This window comes from Lepidochelys kempii, chromosome 7 (genome assembly GCF_965140285.1).
Source record: "Lepidochelys kempii isolate rLepKem1 chromosome 7, rLepKem1.hap1, whole genome shotgun sequence".
NCBI classification, from domain to species: Eukaryota; Metazoa; Chordata; order Testudines; family Cheloniidae; genus Lepidochelys; species Lepidochelys kempii.
The window spans coordinates 119325764-119350926 of record NC_136386.1 but is presented as its reverse complement, the minus strand read 5'-3'; the positions used below and the strand labels follow the sequence as shown (position 1 = coordinate 119350926).

The window sequence follows — 25163 nt, the reverse complement described above, 5'->3', positions numbered from 1 at the left end:
GGGACTTCGCCGTTCAGGCGAGGATAAGCTTTGGAGCTGCAGCATCGGGAGGAATGCCATGTCGTAGCAATCCTCGGCTCAAGTACTTTTTCAAGGACTTCCCCTTCACAGTAATCAACTCCTCCCGTCCAGTCCCATTTCAAAGCCACAGAAGGCACAAAAATATATACTCTAGAATGCAGCAAGGTGAAACGTAATTTCCTCTTTAATAAAGGGTGCCATTTAATCTAATATTATAGAAAATGATTAGATCTTAAAAACCTATAAATTACATCTGACAACTCGCTGGTGCTCCTTTGCCGTTCCTTATAGCAAGTATAAATGGCAACACCAGGAAGTGACAGAGGAGTTGGTTCTGGCTGGAGTTTGTTTATTGGCTCTTAATGAAAAGCGATTAATCTAAATCGCTAGTGGGGTGGATCCTTTGTCAGGGCCCCATAATGAGAAGTGGCAGTTTTGCCCTTTGACAAATGTGCTGCTATTTCCCTCTAACAAAAGTGTTTTTATTTTGTGGGTTGTTTTTTGTTTTGTTTTGTTTTTGTTTGCGGTGGAAAAATACTAATAAAATAAACCCCAAATCACCCACTCACTGTTTCCTCCTTATCAGCCCACCTCCCCCCGCCCCCAGTTAAAGCACCATCAAACTGAACCAGCCCCAGCTGCAAAAACACAGAACGGCCTTTTATTTGCGACCATTATCACACTTCCTATTTCTTCTGAGCTGCTTTGTTTGTGGCCAGTGTTGCATGGAATGATGGATTATAATGACGGTACCCTCAGTAGTAATATTGATACTTCAGTGCAATCCCCACCCCTTTTAATAGAAAGGATGATATAGTCTTTTGCAGAAGCAGGAGGGTGAAGGAGGGGAGAGAGCAGCCGATGTAACCAGCCCTTAGCAAGGCCAGCTGTCAGCAGTCTCTCTTGCAGCTCTTATTTGCCTCCTCTTTCTCACTAAGGTTGCCAGTTAAGTTTCCACTCTTTGGTGGCTTTGTTATGTCCCCTGCTGCAAGACGTGGGGTGCTCAGAGCATTGATTTGTGCCCCCTCCAATGTAAGCAAGCTGTCTCTCCTCCCCTGCTGACAATTAAGTGCTGGCAATATGCTTGGGGCTGTACAAATGAAGACGGTCTCTGACCAAAGAGCTTGGAGTCAAGGAGGCTTGGGGGGGGAGGGGGGAGCAAGGTGCACTGGGAAACCCAGAGGAGGAGAACAGTCTTTGGATGGTTTATTTTTATAATTCATTTCTTGTGGGAGGAAGTGAGCCTTCAGATGGGGCTTGAATGTGGAGACAGTGGGGATTTGGGACCTCATCCGAACAAACTGACGATTATAAGAGTGTTTGACTTCAGTGGGCATTGGATTGGTGAAGGATTGGATAGGGAAGGATTTGATGTGTGACCCAGTGGGGGAGTGGATATGATCTCGTCTCCGTCTAGTACCTGGTCCCAGGGACCATACTTACCCATAGTAAACATGTCTCCTTCAGCTCAAGTGGTAGGAGGTGATGCGTTTTGTATTGTAGGTCCAAGGTTTAACCCCCCTGTGTGACTATTGAGCATCTGTGCTTAGGGAGACATGGTTTGTAATTTTGTGCTGGCCATTTTGCACTCCAGAAATTTTCCTTTATCTAAGATGACGTGGTTTGCACGAAAACGTAGGAGCGGTTGAGATTGTGCATGTTTTGAGACAGCATTTGGTTTCTCTCCAGACAAAATCTCAAGCCCTGCTGTTTTCATTAGGAAGCAATGCGATCTTGTCACCTGCCAATGAGTGACAATGGGCTCATTTTTATTATCTTCGATGTGGCAGGGAGATTAAGGAGCTTGCTCAAGCCAGCACAGTGAGCCAGGAGAAGAGTTACCGTTCCGGAGACATTCCACAATGTGGTAGGGCAAAGAGGGAATACACAGGCCACAAATAATCCTTCTGTATGTTCCCAGTGTTCAGGTGCTGCCTACAAACTGCTAGGAACTGAGAGAGTGGAACTAGGACTTGAGCTGAGGGTGAATTTGAAGGACAGAGGTGTTTCTTGTGGATGCACACAGTTCTTTTCCTTGTTCCTCCCACATTCTGTTTTCCTGATCCAAAGTCCATTGATATCAGGAGAAAGAGTCCCACTGATCTCCCGAGAACTTTGAGGTTTATGTTACGGCAAAGCCCGTCTCAATATCTCCGTTGTTGCTTTGGCTATTCTGGTTATGCCATTATGATAATGCTGCTATATGTGCAATCATGGCAAAGGCACATGCAAATCAAATCCACAATTGTAACTGCATTTCGGACCCCGTTCTGCAGCCCTGGCGCCCATGAATAGCCCCATTGACATCACTGTGACAGCACTTATAAGTAACAGGATCAGGACCCCTGTGCATCCTGTTGTATGTCTACCATGTTGAAAAATCTCGTCCAGACTATATCTAGCTGCCCTGAGCTTTCTATCTCGAGAGCTCAGGACAAGACTTTGCAAGTGAACTTTTAATATATGGCTTTGTTAGCTTGGTAACCTTTAGTGACATCATTATGGAATATCTCTTTATTCCCCAAGTATCCTGCCTTTAAATGTAAGGTCCACCTGGAGTACCTTGCTCGCTTACCAGTCTGCAGATGCAAGCAAATGTTACTAATGCACACTACAAATATCTTTCTTACACATGCAATACCCTTTGAATGCAAAGAGATATAGCTTGGAGCACAGTACTTCCCAGCGGAAGCTATACGTGATAGCAAAAGCTTTTTTTCCAAAATGGGGAATAAACCTTTCTTGTCCAGAGCAAAGCCTTTCTTGTCCAGAGGAAAGGAGGCATGTGTTTTAATTTGATTAGAAAGGGGGAAAATCCAAGATTAAGAGCTGACCTGTTCCTTTTCCTGGTTGGTGGCCTCAGGTTCTTGAGCTTCCATTACCAATTTATTGATGTCTTCTGTTAGCCAGCTGCCCATGGTGGCAAGCAGATCACAGTACTAAGTACCCTTCTGTTGCCAGCAAAGTATCAGTAGGTAAAGATTGCTTTATGATGTTGTGCAAGTAGAATATTCTTCTGTGGATCCCAAAAGAGATGTGCCATGAAGGTCAACAGCATCTCAGGATAGTGGATTTCTGAGCTTGGTGAGGGACTTTTCTGCAGAGCACTTGTTTTCCATTCAAATTGGCTGATGATGGATAGTAGTTTTAAAAACTGCCTTTAAAATGGAAACTTTCAGATTAAAGATCATATACTTATTTAAAAACAACAACAACCCTTCCGCAGAAAAGTCCTTTCCTCTGTTAATCAAAATTGGTTAATTAAATCAGAATGAATTAAAAAAAATAGTTTAATTTTAATCATTTAATCCTGATTACCCCCTTTCTGCATCTCACAGAGCTCTATGCAGTGAAAAGGGACGCTATGCAATTACACTTCTGATTTCAAGTCAGTTTCACTTTATGTTTCAGGTGCGATTTATTGCATGTTTAAAATTAAAGGCCTGCTCAAGTGCTATGCTTGATTGGGGCCTAATACAGATTCTTGCCGGTCTTTCTAATGGAACTTGTATGATTAAATGGTCGCTGGTTAGATGTTCGTCTGTGTCCCTAAATTGTCTTGTATTGTTTAACTCGGTAAAGCTTTCTGGAGCAATGTTTATATGGAGACACTATACAGAACAAAGTTGTATTGAGTCTCAGGTCTGCAGCTAAGAGGTGGATCCTAGGTTTGATTTCCAATGGACAAGGAAGTAGTGTTTTTTGAATCTTCTACTGTATCAATAACCTGCTGTGTTTAGCATATATGTAGTTTAGCCCCCACTGTTTGTTTTATTTCATTGTATTACATTGGCTGTAATGTGCTTTGTTTTTCTCAAGATGTTAGTAAGATGGCAAGCTGAGTTAAGGTTTTCCAAAGGGTTTTCTTGGTTACTTTGACATAGGGAATGGTAAAAGATAATATAGAAGAAAGACATTTTATGATACTCATCTTACGTTCTAATTAAATCCAGAGGCATGAATTATCTCCCTACTTGCAGAAATAGAACAATTTCATTGTCCTGCACTGGGGAAAAATGGCTTCATTAAATGTTATGTGAACAATCACTGTAGTAGGGATGGTAAGTATGACGCACGCACAAACTGGTGCCTAAATTCTGACCGCACAGCTGACACAGACAGCCAGGCTGGGAAATCTCCCCTTTCCAATGGCATAAAACTTTCACTTCTAGCTCCGCAAGGTAGCAAGATATGGGACCTTAAATCCAAATGCTGCCCATCTTGGAACTTGAGACTGTACATTTGGAAAGCGAATTTGACATTTGGGGAGAAAGTGGGGGACACTTCTGTGGCAGGTTGGAAACAAATAAACCTGGTGGCTGTTTGAAGCAACTCAGAGGTTTGGGATATTGGAAGTAGTCCTGCTAGAGATGGATTAGTGGGCGAAGAGCAGGTGAGGGAAGTCAGAAGTCCATGTTAAACTTCACAACTCTTTTAGACTATACGTGTCTCATGGTTCTGATTTATTCTATTTTCTCTATATACATGGTGGAGGTGTGTAAAATATAGTGTGCTGTGGTATAATGGTTTTGTCAGCTGGAGTTTGAAATGAGCAGAGTCCTCCTAGGTGATGAAGCCACAAGTAAGCTATCCAGATCATCTCCAGTGAGTGCCTGTGAATCTTTTATAGCCCATCTCAGTATAAGATATTCTGTATATGCCATATATGTTACATTAACTACAGCTGGTCAAAAATTTTTCACTGGAAAAATAATTCAACCAAAATTGGCTTTTGGATCAAAACAAAAACGTTCATTTTAGTCAAAATTTTCCAATTTTTCAAACAAAAACCCTAGGGAATCCTGATGAGCTGTTTGCAGTCTAAGGCTGATAATGAAATGCTGAGCAGTTTCTGATTCCATCTTATTTAAGGCAGTGTTGCCAGTTCATTCTTATATAAATATGTTTCAGGTTACATGGATTCTGACTTTCCCATTAACCCTGTTCTGTTTCCTTCTCTCTCTCTCCAATTGTCCTATTTAGATAATGCTCCTGGGTGACCCGGAGATTGAGAGCAGCATATTGATCAGCTCCGATGAAGGGGCCACCTATCAAAAGTACCGGCTGAACTTTTACATCCAGAGCCTGCTGTTCCATCCCAAGCAGGAGGACTGGATTCTGGCCTATAGTCTCGATCAAAAGGTGAGCAACTCATTTCAGATTCAAGTGATTATTTCCCAGAGTCCGGTGACAAAGACATTGTCAAGAAGAACAACCATATATTTAGAAAGTGACTATGTGGCACCATTACACTCAGCAGACCTGCTTTCTGGGTTGATTCTGAGGCAGATCTGCTGACTTCGGTGACATAGTTTAGTTTTTGCTGCATTAGCCTTTCAGAGCCAAAATAGCTCCATGGCAGCAAAGCTGTATTCTGTTCCTCCTTGGGCATCCTCACCCGAATCGCTTGCTAAGGGATGATTTAGTTGGGGATTGGTCCCGCTTTGAGCAGGGGGTTGGACTAGATGACCTCCTGAGGTTCCTCCCAACCCTGATAGTCTATGATTCTGTGATTCCAACCAGTCACTCCTGTGCAAACCCACCAAAGGCAGGGATGTTGCGCCGTTCTTATTGAGAACACAGTTTTGCCTGTGGAAGGTTATTAATGGTGCTGATAAGAGAGATGAAAGGAATCCTAGAGCCAGATTTGACAGGATGTGCTAAAGATCTAGCCACTTATTTAGGGGCCTAAATGGTTCCTGAGCTCTTCTGAAAATCTGGCACTTGGAGCCCGAATTGCATTTGCAAGGGCTGTTTTTTTGGGAGGGTGGGGGATTCTTTCTGTTTGGAAACCAAACACGTTTGGTCTGGAAATCACTCAGCAGCAATACACTTGAAACCCCATCATGCCCTTCTTACGGTCGCTTTTCAGAGTGGAACTGCAATGAAAACAAAATCCTTACCTTTGCTACCGTCAATGTCTAATGATAGATTGTTGAAATGGAAAGAACTTTAAAGATCCACTTTACTTTCCCCTCCTTATGGCATTTAATTTTTACCATTCACTCAGCTGCTGTGCAGTTCACTCTGCTCGTTTGTTTCAGTTCCTGGGTTCTCGCGCTAGGGGCCAATACTAGATACTGGGCCAAAGCTATTTGGCAGCATTTCTTTTCAAATACTGGTGCGTCAGCTCTTTCTAGTCTCTTCCTCCCAATCAGCTTGCCCTGGGAGCTATTTAGTATACACTGTAATAAGTCACATACCCTACCACAGCAGCACCTTCAAACAGTAACTAGAACATAACCTCTATATCCCCTTGTTAGCAGAATGCAATGGCCGTTGCCAGGTGTATGTTGTTTCTCCTCTGAGTGGCCTGAGTGACATTTACAGGCTCAAAGCCATTGTAAATAGACTTCTTTCATAGTACCAGAGTGTTATTGTATGGAAGACTTAGCCAAATGTCAAATATCTTGTGAGCTCAGACGTTCAACGTAACCAGAAACGTTGAAGCTGGATTGAAAGACCAATAGACTCGTTTGATGTCCCTGCATGGTTTGATGCCGCTTTTAAGCTAGAGGTAAAGGTTGTTAAACGGCGCTTCTTTTCACACAGAGACAGCCCTGTAAGAAAGAGACAGCTGATGAGGTACACAGGATGGGATAAACTGAATTTAATGTGTCAGGCGTGTGTCTGCACGGAGGCTCAACTATGAAACCAGGGAACCATTTGCTCCTTGGTTCACACAGGGGGCCTGCTTTTCTCTTTCAGTAAGGCTCCTTTGTGCCACGCTAGCAGAGTAAAGGGGCTCAAAATAGGTGAAAAAGGCCCCCTAGAATATGTTCTGTGCATGGGGCTTTTCCAGCTGGTGTAGAACTGGCACATGGGCTCAATGCCATCCCTGCTCTCACCACCTGCCTTAAGTGGTGTGGTCGGAGTGTACAGCACTACAGCTAGTCTCCACTTCCCACGGCTCACTGGGAACCACTGGAAGCTGAATATGGGTTAGAGCATTCCTGAGGTTGCTCTAATTTACCTCGGGGGCTGAGCAGATCTCTGCACAGCCCCAGAATACAAGTAGTGTAAAGCTGACTAAATGCCACCTCCCTCCATCCCCGACCTCCCAGCTTGCCCTAAGTTCAGGAGAGGGGTCACTGAGAATCAGGCTCTGTGTATTTGCAAGATATATGTCGCATATGTCTCCACTTGGGGATTACATTTTGCTTAGTGTAAAGCATTAGGAATTATAGCACTGAGCACCGAGGGCTTTTCCTAATCAGAAAGCAGACCTTCGGAGGAGCCACTGTTCCTCGGCACTCTTTTTTTGTTGACAACTTGGCATAAACTAGCCTGGCGACAGAGAGTTGTCAACTCGACTAAGCCTTGTACGGGCATCTCGCCAAGGAGGCTGCTAATGGCCAGAACTGAATTTTTCAGCTACCATGTGCACAATTTTCACCTCTTTATGTGTAAAGATTGACTTGCACAGAGCAAAATATATATACAGTTTGAGGTTTGAAATGCAAGAGTCATCATCTGGGCAACTGATGGTTGTATTGTTGGAATCAGATTAAAGATGGAAGGCCAGATAATCCAGGGAAGCTATGCCAGTTCACACCTGCTGAAGATCTGACCGAGCAAACATGCACTACCTTTCTTTAAGGAAAAATGAAAGTGGATCAAATCAGACTGTGCAAACTTCATAAACCAGATTCTCCCAAACCAGCAGAGGGACAGGTACATTTACTCCTCCTTGAGCCAGTTTGGTCGCCTGTATCCTAGGCCATGGTTAACTCAGGTTGGTATTGCTCCATGAGAGTTTTCTTCTGGGGAAAGGTAGCTTTGAATTGCAGTCAGGACTCCAGGGGAGCCTGGCTGGCAGATTCTGCTCAGTGCATTCCCCATCAGACCTGGCCCTGCCTTCTTCCTGGCCAGCAGTGCCTGCAATTGTGGCCAGGGTTGCCTCTTACAGGCTCCACAGTGGATGGGAGGTTGCACTTGCTGTCTGCTGCCTCCACCTTTCTGCAGCAGATTTGCTGCTGCGAATCTCTGTGGGCCTGATCCAACTCCTGTGGGCAGTCGGTGGAAAGACCCTGAATGAATGCACTGGCCCTAAATCTGCAGAAGCTGCCATAGACTTTGGGCTGAATCTGACCCCCTGGAGGTGAACGTCCTCTAATTTCTGCAGGCAGTGGGAGCTGTGGGAGTGGGATCGTGCATTTGGCTCAGACTAATGATTTTGGTTCTATGAATTTGGTCCAGGACCGTTTTTAGTAAAAATACAGTTGTATAATCCAAGAGAGGGGTTAACCACCCAGGGAGAAACACAGATTACCTTTCGTGGAATGCACAGCACACACTGTATCTGAAATAGACGTTTAGCAATCTTAAAAACAAAGGGCATTTGCAGATGGTCCCATTGTTATGATATTTAAAGGGAATTTCTCAAGTTACTAAAAATCAGAGATTTGATTATCCTAAAATATATTACTATCCGCTGGGGAATTTTTTTCTAGATTATTTGAGATAAATAGTTAATATATCTTTATTTCTTAACACGTATATTGCATTAACTATGAAATCTACCACATCCTGGTTTTAAAAAAGCATTTTAAAAGAGCCCAAAATTGGGTAGCTATAGGGAAAAATAACATCAAGTTCTCCAGTGCTCTCCCTGGGATTATTGCAGCAGCAGTTAACAATCAGATTCTACTCCGAGGGGATGTCTATACTGTAAGTAGACACCTGTGGCTGGCCCATGCCAGCTGACTTGGGCTTGCAGGTCTTGGGCTAAGAGGTTGTTTAATTGTGGTGTAGATGTTCAGCCTGGGGCTGCACCCCAAGTTCTGGGACCCTCCCACCTTGCAGGGTCCTGGAGCCTGGGCTCCAGCCCATGCCAATATGTCTACACTGCAATTAAACAGCCTCTTACCGTGAGCCCCGCGAGCCTGAGTCAGCTGGCACAGGCCAGCTGCGGATGTCTAACTGCAGTGTAGACACCTGTGTCCAGTGGTGACACCTTGGACAGTACAAATGGAGAGGCACTGATGGGATACTATGGGGTGCATGCTATGGAAAACCTCAAGGTGGAAGGAACCTCCTCCGCCCCAACAAATAAAACCGGAAATTCATTCCAAGCAACTTTGGAAACAAAGTGGGGAAAGCTTCCCACTAAATCTTCCAAAGAATGGAAGGAAATTGGCATTCAGCCATTGACTGCAATGGGAATAGGACTGGGCCCCAAATCAGGTGGAAAGGAATCTGGATTTCTTTAGGTCCAGATTTTGCCACCCCCTTGTGTGGAGGTGCTGGGGTCAAGGAGCCTCCCACCCATGAGGAAAGGTTGGAAAAACAGAGCACCTTTAAGGCTAGAGAAGAGAAGGCTGGGGGAGGGACATAGTAGCAGTCTTCAAATGTGTAAAAAGTTGTTATAAAGAGGATAGTAATCAATTGTTCTCCATGTCCACCGAGGATAGGACAAGAAAAATTGGCTTAGTTCGGAGCAAGGGAGATTTAGGTAGGGTATTAGGAAAAACTTTCTAATGCTCTGGATAGGGAAGCTCTGGAACAGGTTACTTTAGGGATGCTGTGGAATCCCTGTTTTTAAGAACAAACACCAGCCAGAGATGGTCTAGGTTTACTTGCTCCTACCTCAGCGCAGGTGAATGGACTAAGTGACCTCTCGAAATCCCTTCCAGCCCTACGTTTCTATGATTCTAAGTGGAAATCCCATGCAACAACCAGGAGCAATCACAGTCCCTGGACTCAGTCCCTGCCTCTTCCTTACACCCCCATGGTGTAAATTGCTTTGAGAGAGCCAGGGAGGAGATGGGACCATGGCTTACCAGACCCGCTGCACTAGCCCACTCTGTGGCCCAGGCATGCACTGGAGAGTAGCCAAGTGAGGGTGCAGGCTGCAAACACCTCTTGTGTGTGAGGAAAATGGGGAGGTTTGTGCCTTTCCCAAGGCCTCCATCTGGGTGCTGCAGGATCACAAACCAGTTTATCAGGTTCAAATACGCAACCAGACCCTGGGTGAGCTAGGTCTGAATTGAACATTTGGCCTTTGTGCTGGTTGCTCATCTCTTACAGTTATCCAGGGGCCCTTTGGTTTAAATGTATGAGGGCTGGTGAACTGGTGAGCTTGTTGTTAACATGCATCCTCCTACGACTATTCATCTGTAGCTAACACAAGAAGGAAGCCATGGATAAGAACTCGGCGGCCTGTTGCACACACGGGGGATACCTACACTCTCAGTTTGAGTCCTTAATCCTCAACCCTCTCTCTAGGCTGTCAAAGCGTGTTTGACCTTTGCAGATTTATTTGCAATGACTGAGTATCAGTGGCGGATTAAAGATGCATTAGATGGTCATTGGAAAACAAACCAAATGCATGCAATCCGACTCCCAGCAGCAGGAGCTGCAAAGGGGAGATTTAATCCAACCGCTTAGAACTGGGCACATGTCAATGAGTCTGCAAATTCCATTTTAAACCCCATTCAGATTAATATTTTATTTTTTTAATTTTCTTTCGGTTTAGCATAAAAACAAGGTGCTGGATGCTGGCTCTGAGAACCCTGAAAATTAGTCAGTGACAAATCCAAAAATGTAGTGCAATCAGCTAAGCCTTCTACCAAGCAGAATTTTCAATCAAATATTAACACCCCCATAGGACAGTCTGTACCCCAGTCCCCCTCCAAGGGCCAGATGAAACAACAAGCATCGTGACCCAAGTCTTCAAAGGGATTTGATTTCAGTGGGAGTTAGGCACCTGTTGATAAATTGTATACGCAGTTGCCTGACTACTCTTTGGTTTGTTATGAAAGAAACCTAATAACCAATATCAGTCAGATTTATTGCTAAAAAGCAATAATAATATAGTGCAGGGAAGAGGTTCAATATGATACCGGTCTCCGGGATGCCGTCCTGTGCAGCGTTGTTACTTTCACCTTATGCAGAAGGTGTGTTCCCAAAGTCACACTTCTAAAACCATCTTTTTGCACCCTACCTGTTTACCAGGTAGCGTGCACGTCAGTTGAAACTAGATTTAACCAATCAGTTTTCTACCTTATCTGGTACTGTGGTGTGCTTCTCATCTTTGGTCTGAACACAGCCATTCCAGGTACCAAAGGGCGTGTAGGGCCTCGGCTTGTACCAGGGTAGAACATTCATATACCTTGTCCTTTTCCTTTGGAGCCTTCCAGTATTAGCCTGTGAGAGTAACTCCCTACCGGCTCTAGGGTAAAACACTCCTATGTCCTGATCTTGACAAATTTCCTAACTACTTAAGCCAAAGTTTACTTCAGCTCCTGCACGGTATTATGGGATATTTGACAAGCGTTGACACAATTGTCGGGAGACTATAGTACATTCAGTTAACATAACTTCCCAATACTTATGTTAATACTATGGCTAGCATATATGTATTGGCTAACACACCTCAATACATCTGAGGAACTGGGCCAATGGCCCCAGCAGTCTGTGGGCTAGATTATCCCCTCTAGCCCAGAATACGGGGCAGTGTACAGAGGCTCCAACCCACAAAGAGCCCAGGGAAGTAATTGTGTCTTTAAGAGGCACGGTTCCTTTCCGCCCACCCCCTTGCACCACTTGCTCCCAAGGCACTGCAGTTTGCCACTAGCCCCTCCTTATAGCCCATTGCTACCCTCTGCCACATTGGCTCAGCTGTGCTGACTAATACATTACGTGGGGCTGAGTCAAGGCACCTATCGTTACTATTTAGTGTTTATCAATTCTTTGTTCTAATGTAGCACCGAGGATCCCGGGGTAGGAGGCGCTGTACAAATGCAGCTGTAGGGGATCCCGGGGTACTAGGCGCTGTACAAACACGGACTAGAAAACCAGTCCAGCACCAAAGAGCTTACAGTCCATGAGTACGTCGACACTGCAGCTGGAGGGGTAACTTCCGGTTTGGGGAGACGTACACGCGCTAGCTGTGATCGAGCAGAGCGCTGAAAATAGCCGTGGAGCTGCGGCGGCATGGGCTAGCCACCTGAGGGACTCAGCCAGGCTTCTGCGCTGGCCGCTAGCCCAGGCTGCTGTGGCTACGCTGCTATTTTTAGCTTGCTAACTGGATCAAAGTTACGCCTGCTGGCAAACACACCTCCAGCTGCAGCGCGGGCAGACCTTAGCTATGTCACCTGTGTGGAGAGGGGGAAGCACCGAGCGCCAATCTCTTCCCACTGCCCTGTAGGGAAGCAGGGAGAGACACTTAAAAGATTTAAAATCATAATTGCTAGAAAAAAGAAACTTTAAACATATAAGGTCCTTACATATCCAGTGATGAGCCCGACAGGAAAAGCTGGAGAGAAAAGCAGATGATAAATAGTTAGTGAGAATGGTTCGATAACAGCCCATCTCAAATTCACCTGTCACTGCATTATTAATGTGAGAGAATTTTATAAATAAAGAGCTCCGTAATCAAGGGCTGCTGCCTCCACAGGCCTTAATCTTCATCATGAAGCAAAACAACAAAGTGGGTATCTTCATATCATCACGTACGAGCAGCTCAATTAGATGATCAAGCTAATACACTGCTGTGTCATCAAGATGCACCTGGCAGTCAATTTCCAACTGAGTTAGGAGTTCCCCGTAACCTCAGACTACGATCCACAAGTCTAACACAGCGCATGGCAGGATCCTGGCTCCCTAGGTTAGACAGGGCTGAATTCATTTAAAAGGACAGCGGTACAGTGGGATACTTTTAATAATCTAAACACAAAGTCACCGGAGGGTAAACAAGAACCCCGCCCCCTGCCCCAGCCCCTTACATCAGCAATACAGCCCTGGGGACATTCAGGAGACAGACAGAAGGTTGCCCTGTGGGGCAAAGTAGCAGCTGAAGTCAAACTCATTTCATCATAATTAGTTGTGCGTGTTGTTTAGTTAATAAGAAAGATAAGAAGCTCTTTCTGCCTCTGCATGGATCCCAACAGCGGAATTATTGATTGTATGGTGGGGTGAGCCAACCGGTGGGGAGACAAGTGCTGATTCTTTTGTAATTCATCTCAGTAGTGTTGGAGTCCCCCGGGAAGTAGTGTGTGGGGAGGTGGTATGCACCAGGGCTCGTTTTAATCATAGTTCATTGACATCCAGAGGACCATTGTACTCTTGGTTCCTGGCCTTACAGATAAATAGCCTAGCCTAGCCTAGTCCAAGGTTTATACTATGCCCATCACCCATAGCCTCTGAGCACCTTCCAGAGAAGACAAATAAACCACATCCTCTGCACTCTTCTCTCCCTTCCCAATCTCAAGGATGGCAGTAGCACCCATTATGAGTAGTACCTTCCTCGTGAACGATTGCTGGAGCCATTTGGAAGTTGGGTCAATGGAAGTGGTTGGTGTTTTGTTCCCTCCGGAGAAGGAAATAGTGGTGCAAGTCAGTGTAATTTCGCTTACTTCCACAGAGTTAAGTCAGTTTGCTCCAGCTGAAGATCTGGCCCTGTCAATCTTGTTTTAAATTCTTGGATATCAATTGTCTCCAGAACTCTGGCATCAGAAGGGATGGAGCACACGCTTCTTTTGATGGTGGCCACTTTCATTCACACAAGGAGCCATTTGGAGTCGGATTGAGTCAGGCCAGCCCAATGAGCACTATCAGCCCTGCTCTGGTGCCCCAGTTATATTTTGCAGTTTCAGTCTGCCAACTTTCATTTTAAACACTTGAAGGCCAATATTTTTAGATGTGGGTTCCTAGAATTAGGCACTTAAAACTATATAAAAATGGCCTAATTTTAAAGGTGCTACATGCCCATTGCTTCCCTGGAAGTTGACAACCTCTTCCTCTCTCTCTGCCCCTGTTTTTGTGGCTTTCCCCAATGTTGCTACACAGTACACCTTGTGTCTAAATTTAGGGCCCTGTCCAACTCCCATTGATGTCAATAGGAAGGCATAGTTAAGTTAAAGGCATCTTAAAAGGGAAAGTTAATGAGTTTACGAGAAACGTAAGAGTGCAGCCATATCTCAGATTATCCCAGGGGGTCTTCACAAAATGTGGGCGGCGACAGATGGTTTGTATTTAAACAGGATCATCACAGCCAGATGTTTATGTTTGGAGAACACCCAGGTAGGTAGGGAAGTGGATTTGAATCATGTCATCTGTAAAGTTCTGCAGGCCTCTGGGGAGTCTGGCACATGAAGAAAATGGTATGGAAGAGTGCGTCAGGTAAGGGGAGAAAACACATCTCACTGCTAGAGTTTCCACATTTATGTATGTGGGGGGGGGGAATAGATTTTAGCTGTCAAGGGGAAAAATGGAGGAGATGTATTGACTTTCAGCCTCCATAATCAATCCTGTAGTCACCATCCTGTCTAGAGTAAAATAACATATGCATATTTCTTTGCTAAGAGGAACAGTAAGAATTGCCCTCTTAGTATTGTTTAGATTACAACACCTCGAGACCCCAGCCAGGATCAGGGCCCCATTGTGATAGGCGCTGTACCTAGTAAGAAGTAGCCTTGGCCCCAGAGAGCTTACAATCAAAATGGACACAAAGAAGTATCATCCCCGCAGTGCAAATGAGGTGTGGAAGCACAGAGAGATTAAGTGATTTACCCAAGACTGCATGGGAAAGCTGTGTTAAATCCAGGAATTGATCCCAGATATGAGTTGACTTCCTCCGCCTTAACTGCAAGACTATCCTTCCTCTCTATGCGTTGTACTCTTCTGAGAACATCATGTTCTATGACAACAATGTGTGTCCTTGGCTGCACATGGTACTTGCCACCAGCTCTTCCGGGGCTTAGCCCACGGAGTTAATAAAACAGACAAATCAAACTGTTCGTTGTGTAAAAAGAAACCCCAGAGATCCAGAATATTTAAAGACACCTTACCGAAGCCTCTTCTTCAATATAGTAATCAAGTGCGGATTTGAAATCACTTAACTTCATTTACAAACCATGAATATCTATCAGGCCCTTTAAATGAAAGGATGACTATATATATATATATATATATATATATATAGTGTTTGTTCAATTAATTAAAAAGGAGATAATTTATCAAGAGTTCCCCCTGCCCTTAAACTAAAGCCATATGCAAATGTAGGGAAATCAAGACCCTACATTACTTTTGTGGCATGATGAATATTTTTATAATCCTAATTAGCACCAGTCATTTAGTCTAGCAATTTCCCCCAATCTAGCCAATCTGAAATTAAAATAGATGCCTTGATTACAAAACTCATTAGGAAAGAAGCACCCTTCTCACTAACCAGTTCATTTAGAATGCACAAGCTGAATGAAGTGTGGAGCACTTGTGTTGTCAATTGCCATAAGTGAAGTGAGTCTTAATTGTTAGCATTGTGGAATATTTGTTTGCTGCATGTTTCACTGCAGTTTAATGTATCATTCATTATGTGTAACAAAAACAACTTTAAAATAGTTTAATTAAGCGGAGTTGAGGCACTGGTGATTTGTATAAAGTTGAACGTCACAATTGTTTGCGTTTGGAGCACTGATGGATATTAATGTTGGGAAGAAGAACGATGGGTCTGCATTTATCTTTCGGATTGTGGTTAGGATGGCAATTTAAATAGGAGATGAGAACTTGAATTACGCAACACTGACTCAACTGTAGAAGCACCCTGATGCCTTTTGCCCTGGCAAATAGTGAAGTTCAGGTTGAGTGATAGTCTGTGATTGAAAACTAAAGTAACTGACTGTGAAACTTGAATTAGATAGAATATATTGTCTTTCCTCCTGCTTATTTATTTATTATGTAGTACCTTGATCCGCAGGCTTTTGTTCTGTAAAGGACAACGTAGAGGTATATCCAATGTAACTCATTTAAGACTTAACCACCCTCTGCCACTAACTAAACAGTTAATTAGTTAGTTAAACATGTTCCATTAAGTTCTTTTCCACCAGTGGTTGGAGTGGAGATACCAGTTTATTCATGGACCGTAATAAATGATTCCCAGTGACTGGTTTATTTGGTACCCAGATGTTAGGGTGCTGGGCAAATTACAAGTACGATAGAAAGCAACAGAAGGAGGGAAGGAATGAGGTCCATGATGTTCCCAGATGACTGGAGCTGTGGAAAACAGATCATTTGGGTGGTGGTCCTAATATGATCAGCGCAACACAGAGGGCACAAAAGAGCTCAGGTTGTTGTCAGAGTGCCCTGGAGGAACAGGCATTCCCGACTCTGGTGAACAGTTCAACGACTGCATGTGAATAAATATCAGCAGGGTTAAATGTCTCATCCCGGTGGTGTTTTCCAGCTGCCGTAATAGTCTGTTTGTTCCTTGCTTTCCTGTAAGCAGGATTCTGCCGAGTTAGAAGAATGTGTATAATCCCCAACAGAATTCATCCCCTAAGCAGATGGGTCAGTTTCCAGGCTGCTTCCGGATTACAAAATGAATCCCATATGTTTTCTGCTGTCCCCTCTTGTTTTATTTATTTTTCATTGTCCTGCTCATTGGATTCCATGCTCTGCACTGAGTCTTGCTTGGCCTGATGGCACCATTGACTGTGTTCTCTGAAACCCACCGTGCAATGTTACACACACGGTCACCTTCACCACAGTGAGGAAGAGCACAGTTCAGCTGCTGACTCTGCTCTGTGGTGCCTATTGATGCTGACCACTCGGAGTTTCAGAGGCTTTTGCCCTTGCTGCTGGCGTTCAATGGACTTGACTCGGTGTTAGGGTTTAGAAATCTGCTGATTGATTATCACTGGCCCAAATGGAACAAAGAACAGGATTAATTCTGCAAATTTACCAGCCACTGCAGGGACGGGACAGGAGAAAGGGAGAGTGTTACAGTAAATCTATAACTAAAAATAATATTCATTGTCATAGAAACTTGTCATCAAATTGCCCTGCCTATAAAATACAATATTCACTATAGGTGGGATAATCCTGCCCTTGATCCAGCTAAACAGTTAAGCACAGGCTTAATTTTAAGCCCGAGCTTAAATGCTCTGCTGAATTAGGGCATTAAACAGATCCAGTCCTATGCTTCAGGGTGCAAAATGATCAAATATGGACAAGAATGACAGAAAATAACCTCCCCTCTCCCCCTCTTCCTCCCCTCTCCATTCACAGTATTGCACTGCCAGGCCTTACTCCTGCAAACATGGAACTCGCATAATGGGAGAAAAGCATGTGCAGAACGGCTTTCAGGATTGGGGCTTTAGATAGTTCCATAGGAGGCTTTTTTGATTCTTTCACTGAAGCATCAGGCTTTAGGCACAGCCAGAGGGAAGAAGTACCCACTGACATCTGAAAGTTATAACCAAGGACATACAGGAATAGAGGGAGGCCCCATTTAATTCCATTGGTCCAAGAGAGCTTTTTGGAGGGATGCAGCTGAGAAATTGCCTTGTGCTTTGCTAACACATAGGGCCAGGTTTTCAAAATGGCTTAGCAGCCGGCATCATTCAGATCAATGGGGACCTCTGGGGGCTGAGATCTTGTGAAGATCTGCCCCATGGGGACAACCTTTCCTGAATAATAATGTCTGGTGTTAATTAACATTTGCACATCACTTTGTAAATATAAAACCCTGCTGTATAGTACCACTGCACATTTATTCTGCTGCTATATGGCAGCAGGCCAGTTCTGTACAGCAATACCTTAATCCCATCAAAGATGATTGAATAGAAGACCGGTGGCTTTGATGCAGGCATTTCTGGAAGGTAGACAGTTCCTGAAAGAGATTAAGGAGAAAAGAAAACCTAGGGGTTACAGTGGACGAGAAGCTGGATGTGAGTCAACAGTGTGCCCTTGTCGCTAAGAAGGCTAATGGCATTTTGGGCTGTATAAGTAGGGGCATTGCCAGCAGATCGAGGGATGTGATTGTTCCCCTCTATTCTACTCATCTGGAGTACGTGTCCAGTTTTGGGCCCCACGTGACAAGAAGGATGTGGAAAAATTGGAAAGCGTCTAGCGGAGAGCAACAAAAATGATTAGGGGACTGGAACACATGATTTATGAGGAGAGACTGAGGGAACTGGGATTATTTAGTCTGCAGAAGAGGAGAGTGAGGGGGGATTTGATAGCTGCTTTCAACTATCTGAGAGGGAATTCCAAAGAGGATGGATCTAGACTGTTCTCAGTGGTAGCAGATGACAAAACAAGGAGTAATGGTCTCAAGTTGCAGTGGGAGAGGTTTAGGTTGGATATTAGGAAAAACTTTTTCATTAGGAGAGTGGTGAAGCACTGGAATGGGTTACCTAGGGAGGTGGTGGAATATCCTTCCTTTGAGGTTTTTAAGGTCAGGCTTGACAAAGCCCTGGCTGGGATGATTTAATTGGGGATTGGTCCTGCTTTGAGCAGGGGGTTGGACTAGATGACCTCCTGAGGTCCCTTCCAACCCTGATAGTCTATGATTCTGTGATATCGCACACACACACTCACATTAAACTACAAGAAGCCAAGCAATTTCCTAGCTGTGTTGGTTTTGGGTTAACCAAACACCTTAAAAATTAAAATGTTAGCAGGGATGACTTGCACACCTGGAACCACTTGAGCACCCAAGATCCAGCAGAGCAAAAATATTTCTTAAGAGAATGCATTTTCCAGGGGTCAGACGAAGCCTATTCAGCAATACAAATGGCAAAGATCTTTAAATATATGTAGTTTCCATATAACCATTTCTATAACTCTTCCACCCCAAAGACTTCCAAAGCACTTTACAGACTATTGGCACAATCCTGCAATGGGATCCATATGGGCCACCTCCTGTGCCTATATGGAGGGAAATGGATTTCAGTGAGGCTCCATTATTATTCGAGTAGAATCGAGAGGCCTAGTTGTGGTAGGAGCAGTACAAGTGCAAAGTACTACACTTAGGCATGAATAATCAACTGTACATATACAAAATGGGAAACGAGTGCCTAGGAAGGAGCACTGCAGAAAAGGATCGGGGGGTTTATAATGGGTCACAAATTAAAGATGAGTCAACAGTGTAATACTGTTGCAAATAAAGTGAATATCATTCTGGTATCTATTAGCAGGAGCGTTGTAAGCAAGACACGGGAAGACTACTCAGCACTGATAAGGCCTCAGCTGGAGTACCGTGTCCAGTTCTGGGCACCAAACTGTGGGAAAGATGTGGACAGATTGAAGAAAGTTCAGAGGAGATCAACAAAAATGATTAAAGGTCTAGAAAACATGACCTACAAGGAAAGATCCAAAAAATTTGTTTAGTCTGGTGAAGAGAAGACTGAGAGGGAACATGATAACAGTCTACAAGTACGCAAAAGGATGTTATAAAGAGGAGTGTGATAAATTGTTCTCCTCATCCACTGAAGACAGGACAAGAAGTAATAGGCTTATATTGGAGCAAGGGCAGTTTAGGTTGGATATTAAGAAAAACTTCCTAACTGTCAGGGTAGTTAAGCATTGGAACAAATAACCTAGAGAGCTTTTGGAATCTCTGTCACTGGAGGTTTTTAAAAGCCGGTTGAACAAACACCTGTCAGGGATGGTCTAGGTAATACTTAGTCCTGCCTTAGGTTCCTTCCCGTCCTACATTTCTTTGATTTCTATGATACATAGTCCATGACCCACAGAACTCACAGTTTGAATAGACAAGACAAACAAAGGGTGTGATGGGAGTGAAAGTAATTAACCACTGGGACAATTTACCAAGGGTTGTAGTGAATTGTCTACCACGGGCAATTTTAAAATCAAGACTGGAAAGATATAGTCTAGGGGAAGTTCTATGACCTGTGTTATACAAGAGCTGAGACTAGATGATCACAGTGGTCCCTTCTGGCCTTGGAATATATGAATCTATAAGGGAAATAGAGGCCCAGAAAGGAGAAGTAATTTGCTCAAATTCACACAGTAGGCTATTGGCAGAGCCTGGGATTTTGCTCAGATATCTCAACTCCTTGTTAGTTTCCTAACCTTCCAAAATCCACTTGTGCACACCACATTGCAGGATCTTCAGCCACGAGTAAACTTCTTTCCCATCTACTCTGTCAATCTCATATGTTCTGCTTAAGGAACTTCTGCTGGGGCCAATGGAAATTCCACTTGTGGTTCAAATGCAGAATATGTTCTATCGATGCACATTGCAGTTAGAAAATTGTAACGTGTGTATATTTTAGGGCTGTGGAACATTGTGAAACTTTTGGGACTTTTGTTGCAGGTGGTTGCAAGATCTTTCTATTTTGCAAAATGGAATTTTTCCACTGAAAACCGGTATTTGGTGTATTTGTGTTGCAAACCCACCTTTGCATGCAAAATAGGCCTATTTTTGCTCTTTTGGGTTCTATTCAGGTAATTCCTATGTCCAGTGGTTCTTGCTCCCATGAAGGAAGTTATGGCAGCCAAATAAACACTGTTCTAATCTAACAGCACACCCAAGCTAGTATACAAAAGCCACATGGTGCCAGATGTCCAGCTGGTATAAATTGGTGTAGATCCATCTTGCAGAAAATGAAGGTTAATATCCACATCTGTATGGAACCCTGCCCCTTTATATGAGACTGTATGTAAATTAATCTCCATCCTGCTTTAATTCCGATTCATCTCTTCAGTAGGAATGCACATGGGACTAGAGCAGGGCAGAAAAAGGTTTTCCCTTCCTGTGAAAGTTTTTGAGATACCAATCATTTTCCCTGTCTAAAAATCAGGATGAAAAGGTGAAATCTCAACAATTTTTGTGAACCAAAAATCTGAAAAAAAAAGATCAGTTTAGGATCATCAGGATATGATGTTTTGATAATCAGGGCATGTTTTGTTCCTGGTTTGACCCCCCTTTCTTTCTCATTCTGTTAACAGTATAATTAAAATACAAAATGAAAGGTCAGTTCAAACCTGAAAGTCACAATTTTTTGTTTTGAAAACGTCAACACATAACGACTTGGAATCTTTTTTTTTTTCCTTCCAAAAAAACATCAAGTGAAAAAAATGGTCAAAACTGACCCTTCCCCCTCAAAGGATTTTCATGTATCAGCATTTTCCAATGGAAAAGTGTGTGGTTGAATAATCCCTGACTAGCTCTACTTGGGCAGGGCTAATGGACTAATACACCTGTTTGTAGGATTAGAGCCTGATAAAGCAGCACTCTGCTGTCTACACCAGGCACCTGTCCGCTGGGGCGACAGAAACATTTACCCACCCAAGAAATCTGCGTGTAAATCAGAGGGTTACACGGCATCGTCGTTTCCACCCATATCGCAACCAAATTTCCCAGGCAGTCGTTCAGAGTGTAAGCGTCATTAATGCTTTTGTGGCAGTTAAAATAAGTTTTCCCAGTGCAATAACATTCCCTGGGTTTGCATTCAGCTGATTTTTATAGGACTGTGGACAGCTGTAAAATGAAAGTTAGGGCATGTGCAGTAAGCTTTCAGCACATCTGAACTGTCATGGGCATGCACAAAAGGAAAAGCTACAGAAGCTGAAGCCATGGTGATTCTGAGGGAAGAGCTTATTTACAACAGGGACAATTTTAAAAAATCACTGAGAACTTCCTTTGAGTGCTCTGTAAAATCCTCAGGTTTTGTTACAGCAACGGGAGGGACTTTTGGGGGAGCTGATTCTCCACTGCCCTGTACCTTGTGCAGTCGTTTCCATCTGTGCAAAGTGGACACAATATGTCACCATCCTGATCTAGGCTGTCCATCTTTTCAAAATGCAAAAACAGGGCATATGCAGGAGCCCCACCCCCCTCTGTGGCCCTGCCCCCTACTCCTCCTCTTCTCCCTGAGGCCCTGCTCCCTGGCCTGGCTGGAAACCGGAGCTAGATAATAGAAAGAGCTGCCCAGGGAACTCGGGCTGCTGTGGGGAGCTAGATAATGGAAAGAGCTGCCCAGGGAACTCGGGCTGCTGTGGGGAGCCCTGGACCCCCCCACCTGCCCTGGGTGGGGAGCCGGAGTGCCCAAGAGCAGACCTTGTCCCTTGTCCCTGTCTCCCAGGGTGTGCCACCCAGGGCAGGTGGAGAGTCCAGGACTCGGGGGCTCCCCACAGCAGCTGGGGCACCCCACAGCGGCCCAGGCTCCTTGGGCGGCTCTTACTACTGCCCAGCTTCTGGCGTGGACAGGGGTGGGGCCTTGCGGGCATGAGGAGGAACAGGGGGCAGGGTCTCATGGTGGGGGGGGGATAAGGTTCACTTTTGCCCCCCCCCAGAAGAGGCTGGCACCACCCCTGAGCCTCAGGCAGGCATGGAGGGGTACTGCAGGGAATCTGGGACAAATGCTGTCCTGGAGTCATTAACCCCCGGACCAGGACTTGAAATGTACATTTCAGGATTGTCCTGCCCAATTAGGGACGGGTGGTCACCGTAAACCTGATCTGGTAGCATTTTAGACATGCTGGGCACAGGCATAGATGACAGCCATCAGTGAAGAATCGTAACGCTGGTCTCCTCTAGTAACAGTGCATCCAGGATATCTCTCTTCTCCCAGTTGGTGGAATCACAGCAGCATCACAAGAAGTTTCTGTAGACGATCAGGACTCTGGTCCTACATGCATTCAACTCTCAGAATCTTCCTTTTTCAGTCATTTTTGTCGTCTTTCTCTCAATTCCCTCTGAACTGGCATAACAGGGCATTGGCATGGGACCAGATCCATAGCTCAGATATGGGCGTAAGTCCATGAGAGTTGCACATGTATATGTAAGGGCAGAATCTGGCAAGCCTGAAAGACTGACCACTCCCAGATTAGCCCCAGCACGCCCTATGAAACATAATAGACTACGTCTCTAAAGGCAGTATGACCAGACCTACTTATTCTCCCTGTGCTGCCTTCTCTTTTAACACCTACATGTACAGGAACATGTGCACTGATTAACTTCAACCTGCGAGGGTTACATTATATCGGGTTTGGCGACATAGTCTATAATAGTCCTTGCCATAGATGTTGTGTAGGATTTGGGGTTAGAAATTGAACTTGATGGAGCAGACCAGTTTAAATTTAGACACCCCAGTCACGCGCACAGAATAAATGCCTGGAGAGACGCAGTGTGAACTTAGACGGGAGCCTCATTTTACTTGCATGATCTGCATGGTCGAGATTTACTCTGAAGGTGTGACGTCCCATTGTTTGGTTGCAGGGAGCTGCTGATGGATGAATCCAGGATGACAGTGTAAATGGTGTTTAGAGGTAGCCCAAGGGGATCCTTGAAACAAGTTAGTTTCTCAGCTGGTGATTTTTCTGGCAATGATGCCTCCATGCAGTGACAGTTCCTGCTCCAGCTGTCAACCTAAATTGTTTCTGGTAGTGTCTGGCCCTTGCAGCCTTACACTGCTCATTTGGATTCCTTGTGTAAACACCGCTTACAAAGGGTGGTGTCAGTCTCCGGTGCATAGCTGGTTTCTGGTAACCAGAATAGTTATAAAAATGTGCCACACCTATGACGATAACACCAACTCTTGCCCTCCGGGATACTAGGCAGCGACCAGGGCTCAGGAAATGACATCTTCACTAGCTTTCCCAGAGCTGCATATCCGTCCTAAATGTGAGATCTGGCCTGGCTTTGCACATGTGTGCGAATGAGAGACTACGTGTAGACAAGAGCGTTTGCCTTCCATAGGCGTCTATCATCAATGCATGGATTGCCAAGGAATCTTGCAAAGGGGCAATTTGGCTGAGCTTACTGATTGAATTGCCCCATTAGGAGGATAAACAAGGACAGTAATAAGGAGAGCTTTGGAGAACCTCTTTTTCAGTTTGTATAGTCCCTGCTGGAGGCCGGACTCATCCTGGAACGAAGGGAGAATTTGAGCTGAAGAAGGCAGTTTGCTTTGGTGAGTGGACCTGTCCATTGAATCCAAATTTTGCGAGTAAGGGAGATTCTCTTTAATCTTTAGCTTCTCTGATGTTAATGGAAGGGACATGGCAAAGTTAAGATAAAGAGCTAAAGGAATGAATTTTAGAAGATGGTGCCAGGGCTATTTTCTGAGGCCAATCACTGCAGCTGATATAAAGACCCATTTTCATCAGTTTCATGGGAAGCCAAATAGCTGATTAATTAGCCAAGGTCTTTTTTTTTTTTTAACTATCTTCACTGAGTACAAAGGAAGTTATTTCACTAGCACAAACTGCCTCCTGGCAAATCCGCCTGGTCTACCGTGGCCAGCACAAGACTCCCATTAACGTCAAGGGGCCTTGGATCTTCTCCTTAAAACTGCTGATTCAGTTCCTGGCCTCTACCTCAGATGCTAATCGCCATTCTGATTGCGTACAGGGACCATAAGGGGCCACAGTAGTCCAAGAAGAATTCATTAGAAAACGCAAGAGCTGTGCAGCAGACATATCTAGACACTGCCCCCTCACCCCGTCAGCCCCCAGTGTAGGGGATGTTAGATGTATGAGAGGGGTTGGCCATAGTATTAAGTGTTACGGCTTGTAAGCAGCTGCTGCCGTAAGTTAATGTATATACCACTGAAATAGGTTGCACGAGATTTGCCTCCCAGGGAGGGGACCGTACCCTGCCTCTGGGGTTACGTTGTCTGAGAGCAGCTCTACTTTCTGCTGGGTTCTCCACAGCATCCCTACCATGGACACTGCGGACTGGACATGTGGAATCAGTGCATCTCTGATGGCCTTGGTCACGACCACTTGCAGGCCAGCAATACACAGTTTCCATGCTGTGCTGCTCACATAGGAGGATCCTTGGCAGAGGGGAGGTTTTGACAGCGTTGAGCACCCACAACACCTCCCTCCCCCACCCCGGAACATTTTCCAGTCCCCGTGGGCCAGTTCATGCCAGGTTAACCTTAGCCCAGCGTGTACAGTGGTTACCCTGCTGATGATCCCACCAGCGGAGTGAAAAATGGTGTGATACTCCCAAGCTACACTACTTTAGCTTTATGTCCCACTCCGGCTAATGCGTAAGCTCACCTTGCTCTGCTCCATCCAGACTTACTCTCAATAAACATGAAGAATGGCTCTATAATGGTAACCAATGCACCCAGATGCTCACACTTTAATTAAAAGAATACATCATAGAATAAAGCACATTTAAATGGACAATCTTACCATTAGATATATATTTCTATTTCTTTCCTGTCTTTGTTAAGCTTTTGGATGTTTAAACAGGAGAGGGCAATGGAAGGAGGCAAGGGGGCAGATCCCCAAGGGAAATCTTAGGGCCCTTCTGCCTGGCTTGGAGAGCGTGCGTTTTTTGGCAGGCTGATGAACAGTCACTGAAATTGATTAACATAGCCCTTGCCCCAAACTCTGCCTCCTGGTAGTGTAAACTGGGAAGAGCTGGTTCGGGGCGG

General features: G+C 44.7%; 1 protein-coding gene across 1 annotated transcript in view; it reads left to right on the top strand.

Moving 5' to 3' along the window:
* SORCS3 (sortilin related VPS10 domain containing receptor 3) overlaps window positions 1-25163 on the top strand; it is a 481074-nt gene that overhangs the window by 280187 nt on the left and 175724 nt on the right. The window contains exon 4 of the mRNA XM_073354429.2: window positions 5005-5163. Within this exon, the coding sequence (XP_073210530.2) occupies window positions 5005-5163 (159 nt within the window). The remainder of the gene's footprint in view (window positions 1-5004; window positions 5164-25163) is intronic.